The sequence below is a fragment of the Artemia franciscana genome, chromosome 19 (assembly GCF_032884065.1).
Source record: "Artemia franciscana chromosome 19, ASM3288406v1, whole genome shotgun sequence".
Lineage (NCBI taxonomy): Eukaryota > Metazoa > Arthropoda > Branchiopoda > Anostraca > Artemiidae > Artemia > Artemia franciscana.
Genome location: NC_088881.1, coordinates 17,834,741 through 17,842,261, shown reverse-complemented (window position 1 = coordinate 17,842,261; position 7,521 = coordinate 17,834,741). Strand labels below are relative to the sequence as shown.

The window sequence follows — 7,521 nt, the reverse complement described above, 5'->3', positions numbered from 1 at the left end:
TTTTTATTAGTTTTTAGTTTTTTTTGTAGTTTTTGCCTTTTTTTAGTTTTTTTAGTTTTTTAGCTTTTTTATTTTTTTTATTAGTTTTTAGTTTTTTTTGTAGTTTTTGCCTTTTTTTAGTTTTTTCAGTTTTGACGTCACCTGATCCAGTTTTTTCAGGTGACGTCACCTGATCCATCCACAGACAGACAGACGACTTATTTTTATATATATAGATATATATCATTAGGATATATATCATTTAATATATATTCAGGAATGGTATATATGGTTTCGATTAATCGTAATGGGAAAGATTATTGTGAAATCAAATTTAGGGGAAATTTTGAAAGATTACTTGAAACCCTTTGAAAATGGTGTTGGATGCTCCACCATTGGAATAGCTCTTGTCGTATACGCCCATCTAGGAGAGTTACAGCGCCCCACCTTGAACAACAAGGAAAACCACTTTTTTTGCATTTTTTTTTCTCACTGATGTTTCCTTTTTTTCTTGTTTTTTTCCAAACTGCTAGTGGGGTACTGGTACATTATAAAACGCTATTTAAGGACTCATCTGAAATAAGATTGTTATATCTACATATTTCTTATAAGTAACAAAATATAATATTAAATACCAAATACAAGTTTTGACAAAACTGTATCTTCACACAAGATTAGATATTTGAGTGTACGTATTGGATATTTGAGTGACTCTGTTGCCGGATTCCCTGTTGCTCGTTCTTCATTAGATCCAACTAACAAAAAGCTTGATCTTTTTTATTTTCTTCTAAGGAACACGATTAAGCCTTTGGGAGGTGACAGAACCGAATGAAAAGGTGAAATTTACGAAGCCTTGGGTTATATGAATGATTTTATTGTCTTGTATACAAATTTAAGAAAAATGAATGGATTTTTGGAGGTTTCAAGTCGCATAGATTAGGAAATAATTGATAACTTCACTTATCTGGGTAGTAATATTTTTGAATGTGATGGATGCATGTATAGAAGATACAATAGCCTAGGTACTGGCTGTTTTTCCACTGTTGAAAAAAGTTGTGAAGGCTATGAAAACATTCTGAGAACTACGATTAGAATATTGGAAGTCATGGTAATGACAATGGTCATTATGCCTTTGTAACGTTGGTACTTCGAAAGGTCAAGAAAGATTTGCTGAATGTTTTCTAGAGGCATTTTCTACAGATAGTCTTGGGTACTTTTTCGACTGACCGTAATATTAAACAGTAAGCTGTAAGGACAATGTGAATCGACAACAACATCTAGTGCAATAATGAAAAAAATGTTAAGATGGCTAAGAAACGGTTTACAGGATGAAGGATGACAAAATGCCAAAGAGTTTGTTTTTCGGCCATGCGTCTGGTGCCAAACAAAAAAGTAGGTTGTCCCCGAATAGGGGGAGAATGATTTAAAGGAAACGGTAGCTTTATGGGAAAGGGTAAGGGGTGAAGCTTTGAACGGATCTGGGGGGGAGCTTATGCAGCTATGTTAGCGTCTGTCGGCTAGAAAGAGAAGAATATGGATGAAATTTTAAGAAAACAGTAAATTTAATGAAAATATTCTTACAAAAATACGCTTCATTTAATAACCAAAGATACACATTGGGATATATTATTTTACACTGAGTTAATCGACATAATTACAGACGTTCTATTGTAAATCTTTTTGCACACTTGACATTGGTCCTGGGAAATTTTTTCTTCTGCATTCATTGGCTCTAATCCACTCTCTAATTCGTTCCTTCTTGGCTGTGTGGTCCACAGTAGTTTCAATTCCAAACTGTGTCAATGTTCGTAACAGTTTATTCTTTTCTTCTAAACAACTATGAACACTCATGATGGAAAAGTTTACTGACATACCGTCTGGCGTAAGAGTAGCACTGGCATCATAAACACCAAGACTCGAGTACGAGGCTCTGTGTTTAGTAAGCCATTTATCTTCGTAATACTTATGGAACTCCTTGATGGTTGTGCGACGCGTGTCATCTGGTTCAAAAACTTTACGGAAGAATCTTTGTAGTCTGGAGGAAAAATCTTTGAAAGGTGTTGGTATTTTATTGGTCTTTCGTTGTTGCCAATCAAAGAATGATGAATACCTACGGTCATTGGATTGGTCTGCTTTCTGCCATGGCAGCGATCCTGTTAAACACACAAAAATCAGTATCCCAAATTGCCAGATATCGTGGGAGGTATGGACGAAGTATCCTACATTAAACGGAAGTGTTGCAACTTCCGGTGGGCAGTACGTTAATAGTTCATTTTTACGTGCAACTTGTGCTCCAACTTTTTTCATGCTTCCAAAATCACACAGCTTTACAAGTGTAAAGTCAGTACGGAAAACGAGGATGTTATCCATTTTTAAGTCTCTGTGAGCCATGTCTTTGCTGTGGACGAAGTCCAGTGCGGAAGCAATTTGGCATAAAACACGCTTTGAGTTTATCTCGCCTGAAAAATAACCATATTTAAAATTTTAAAGATTTCCTCCTTACTACGAGAATACATTTATTTGGAAAGCTTGACTAAACATATTAACCTATGTTATGCAATAACTGCAAGTACTAGGCACCGAAGTATCGAAGTTTCGGCGATAACTGGTTTCCAATTATAAGCAGTTTGTAGTAATGAAACGTAATATGAAAAATTAAATAATTCCAAAGTTAAACTAACTTAAATAATTGGTTTTGAATGTACTCTTATCCTCAATAACTTAAGTGTACTTGCATAAGAAGAGTACACAGTAAACAATACATATAGCACACTTTAACGAGCCACTAGGAAATGCTCCACAGTTCCCATGCTCCAGAGTTAGGAAACGCTCCAGATTTTCAATATTTATCATTTTAATCATTTATAGATTCGAAGTTTACCTTGAAATCTACCTTTGATTACCTTGAAATCTATTTCCATACATCTTTTTAAGTAAAAAAAAAAAAAAAAAAAAAAAAAGATTGGTTTTAAGAGAAGTTACACACACGATTCTGCTTTAAGAATGAAAGTCACATCCTTCTTCTAAAATAAATCCTAATATCACTTTAGTTTAGTAGCAAACTTAGAAAATTTGGAAGTTCGAATTTACACATTCTTTTTTTAAGTAAACCTCTACTTATTTTTTTACTCTGATATGTGGATATGGATATTGTACTCATTTAAAGGAGTTTTGGTGGTGATGGTGATGACACCAAAAGGATAAGGAACAACTGAACGGTTTCCATGGATTTTGCCAAGGAACAGTCTTGGATACTCATCTGACTGACCGTATACAAAGCAGCAAGCTTTGCAAAAGGTATGTTTTCGTCCCAATTTATAGGCTAGCACATTTTACGGATTCCTGGCAGGGGGCTAAGAGTGAACCATTGAAATGATTAGAAGAACTTTTAGGAATACTGTATATTCCATGTATTATAATACCAGAATACCATGTTTTATGGAATACATGGTATTCCATTAAGTAATACCATGTCTCGCGTATTTATTTTTGATTGATTCAGTATTACTCATTTTTGGAGATGAAAGTTTCTTGCTTTGAAATAAAATAATCCCCATAGATAGTCCTCCAGTTTCTGATCTTAACGGAAGTTTTTTATTAACCTTTTTCTCTGAAAGCTAATTTATTTCTGGATTCTTGTGTGTTTGTGTTGTTTTTTTGTTTTTTGTTCTTTTTGTTTGAAACCGTAAGCGTTCAACGTTTAGCTCGCTATATTATTCATATTTATTTCTATTATTGTAATTCTACTACACTAGGTCTCAAAGACCCACGACCCACTGAAGGCGTTTGGGTGTTTGTGGGAAACTGCAAGTAGTGAAACTTGTTCTCTAACCCATTGTTGAAGCTGTTGGTCAATGATTCTTAACAAATGGTCAATAATGCCTCATTAAAGTGTATTGGAACTACTGGAAAGTAAAAGCATATAAAGAACTTAGAGCAATGATTCAGAGCAAATTTTTATCCAAAAGCCTAATAACTTCATTATTTTTCTATTTGCCCTAAGTATAAGAGATATATAGATAAATGCGATATCGAAGATGTTTTACAGTGACAGGACCTAAAATACCTTCATTTAGCTTTTATGGAGGTATCCCTGGTTTAAATCGCACTTTATCCATCAAAATTAAAGCTGAACTAATCTGATTCAGTGGCACCAATAAAGTGGAAAGATTTGCACCCATCTCTTTGTATTTTGAAAATACCTTTTTGTGGTATTTTGATCGAAAAATGCCCTTGTTTGGAATTTCCACAGAGAAAATAAAAAATAAAATTGCCTTTGTAGATTGTGAAAAATAAATCCCCCTCCCCCAAAATTTTAGTTAATTGGTGTCCCTAACCTGATTAGCAAGATTGATAAATAATAATTAAAATGAAGACAACATAAGAAGAAAGCTGCTTAACCCAACATAAATTTTGAGTTGCACTTATAAATAAGATTTAAATGACGTTAACTATTTCTGAGACTACAGTGGCTAGTCGCGATAAAATGAAAACATGTAGAACAATGAAAAAAATAGGACCGTGAAAAACAAGAAAAATGAAATCTTTTTTGACCAAAATTTGTTTTGTTCAAATATAAAAAAAAATGAAAAAAAAGTTCTTGTGGACAAGGTACAAGGCGAACTTAAAAAAATCGCTAATTAAAAAGGAAAAAGCTGTCTCTGAAGTAGATTTCTACTCACCGTAACTTGAAGAAAGGTCTCTGATTTATATTTTTGAACAAAATTCGATTTTTCAAGTTTTTTGAATATGTACATTTCAGGTTAACTAAATTTCAGGCAAATAGGTTAGAAAATTTTCATATACATAATTCTTAAGCTGAGTATGCGTGAATCAGAGAAGATAAAATGAAGTTCTGGAAATATTGAGTTTGAAATGGTATAATTGGACCACAGGATGCTATTCCAGTTATGAAAGATATACCAAATTAGGACTAGGGGGAAATATCCTCAAATACAATTTTGGGCTTGCAAGAAATATAAATATTTCATTATTGCTGCTAGTTCTGAGGGTGAAACCTATGTTAAAGGTTGGATATACGTAGCCAAATATCAATACAAGGAGACCTAAAAAAATAGCAAAGATTTTTGTTACACGTTTTTTTCTGCTTTTTAGCATCTATTTGACAAAGAAGCTTTAATTTTTCTCACCGTCCTCACTATTCTGATGAAAATGTCTTTACAATTGTCCAATCTACGGTCTGTGATTTCTGTCTTTTTTTCTTCGAAGAAATAGGAGTGAAGTTAGGCAGAAGCTGGTCAATGTCCATGGTCAATGTCAATGTCCAGTTAAGAGATGTCCATGATGATCGCTTATGAAAATTCTCGCTGAATCAGTGTCGCTTATTTTTAATGCTGTTTTTGGCAGAAAATGAGAAAATCCTGTGTTTACTTTGCCTACGTCTGTTCAGCTTGGTTTGTCGGGTTAATCCTTCCAGAGATGGATTCTATCCGTTGGCAGATTGTTTACCTCCTAATGCAGAAATAAACAATCAGATGATAAGAACAGTTGAATAGATTCTTGTTCTTGTTGACTATGTGTGTATAACGAGACAATCACACAAGCTTCCTTGCTGAAACCAATCGACTTTTTAATTGAAGGATAGCTGTTTTTAATAGGAAATTATTTAGGCTTGGCCCAACACATTTGTTTCATCTTTCTCAGAAAAACTGTCAATCCTTTTCTGTAGTTTCGTAAGCAGAGAACTAAGCTTTTGGTCTCAATTCTTAAGACCTGTTGAATTTAAGCATGTAATTTTAAGTAGATGTGCATCTGTTTTGGATTTATCTACTACCTTTTTATAAATCATTCAAATTTTCAATTATTTTCTTGGTCTAGTTAATTTTAATGGTACGTAAATTCAGTAAATATAGCATACAAGACATCATGATTTCGAGATTGATTATAATCTAAATTGAGAAAACAAACACAGTGAAATTGTATTGGCAAAAGTTTCACGGGGTCTGAAGCTGCTTCATAGATTTAAGCATGTTTTTGCTGTTTCAGTTTTGAAAGTTTTATGTAATTCACTTGTTCATCCTTACATTGTTTAAGGTTGCTCTGTTTTGGCTAGGAATTGTGTTGTTAATTGAAGCGGATAAAGATTATGCATAATAAAGCGTTGCGCTTCTTCAGGGATTTTGAAGCATGTGAACATACAACGAACTGTTATTGCCGTTTTAATATATTAAATGGTGGACAGTTGAGAGATTATCGGACTGGTATTTTGGTGTATCGGTATTTAATGAAATTAGCACCTGATTATTTTCGAGATCTTCTTACAGCGAATTCCTTGTACCATTCTTATGCTACAAGGAAATCCCGCCACAAACAAATTTGTATAGACTTTCCCGAGAAAATCTGTTTTTTTTTGTCAATCCAGTCGTTAATTAAAATATTTTTTCTTTTATAAGAAAAAGGTTAAATGAAATCATTGGTTCAGAAAGAAGAGTCAAATGCTCACAGCTGCTTAATGACCAGTGTTTCAACATCAAAAACAGTTTGCTTTTCCCTAAAGGACAGTGTGCAACTTCATTTTTGTGTTTCCATGCCATTTTTTCATATAGCCTTTTGATCATAGAACATGCTACTGGTGAGGTGTTTCCGTGGAGCAGGCAATAACTTGATTGTAGAATAAGTATTTTTTCCGCTCATGCGCTTAAAAATTTATGTCTGAATTAAAAAGGGTATAACAAAGTTTTATGCTATTAGATATGCAATTATTCTACCGTTTTTACTTACCCAAGCCATTTTCTCCTATGTTTGATGTTAAGTCACCGAGAGGTGCATACTCTTGAGCAAAAATATAATGTGTCCTTGTTTCAAAAGCAACATCATATGTATCAATCACATTGGGGTGTGGGCTAAAGAAATAACTATAGTGTAATTCTCGGAAGAAATCTTTCCTGGAAGTCGTATCCTTTTGCAAGGCCTTGAGAACAATTTCCTGGCGAGTTTTCTTATGTTCTGAGAGATATACTTTGGCAAACCACCCGGCTCCAATTGTTTGTATGACGTCATATTCATCCTCAAGTTCCACCTAGAAATCAGATGGATTGTTAATCTGGAACAGTCGAAGCGTTTATAAGTCCACAATTGGAAAAAAAAATAACAGGCTTGGGGTTATTATGTTTAAGTGTCTTCGGAACAAGTTGATAACTGTTTACCATAGAAGAAATACTCCAAAAATATTAGAAAAACCTTACCCACCACTTACGATAAATTTGGCCAGGTTTGTTTAACTTTCGTATTGGAAAATTAAGATGGTAAAGTGCATCAATAAGAGCCAGATAAAGTCTAAGAAAAAAAGTTTTATTTATGGATAATAGTTTTATTTAAGACAGTTTTAATTAGGGAAGAATTTATGATGTCTCTTCAAAAAGCGACAACAATCTTTTTTAGGCTATAAGATTTTCGAGATGGAAAGAAGATTACAGTCCTATACTAAAGCTTTATTTTAGCAACACCTCCAGTTTTTTGGAAAGTCTGCAGATGAGCAACAGTGGTTTACATAAGACCCACGGAACATGTTTTCTTTAGGCT

General features: G+C 33.7%; 1 protein-coding gene across 1 annotated transcript in view; it reads right to left on the bottom strand.

Moving 5' to 3' along the window:
* Positions 1–1,522: 1,522 nt before the first annotated feature.
* The window catches only part of LOC136039364 (serine/threonine-protein kinase meng-po-like), a 31,099-nt gene continuing 25,100 nt past the window's right edge, over positions 1,523–7,521 (bottom strand). Inside the window, exons 2-3 of the mRNA XM_065723030.1 lie at positions 6,721–7,018; positions 1,523–2,438 (exon numbers count right to left, since the gene is read on the bottom strand). Coding sequence (XP_065579102.1) covers positions 1,645–2,438; positions 6,721–7,018 — 1,092 coding nt within the window. The 3' untranslated portion in view covers positions 1,523–1,644. The remainder of the gene's footprint in view (positions 2,439–6,720; positions 7,019–7,521) is intronic.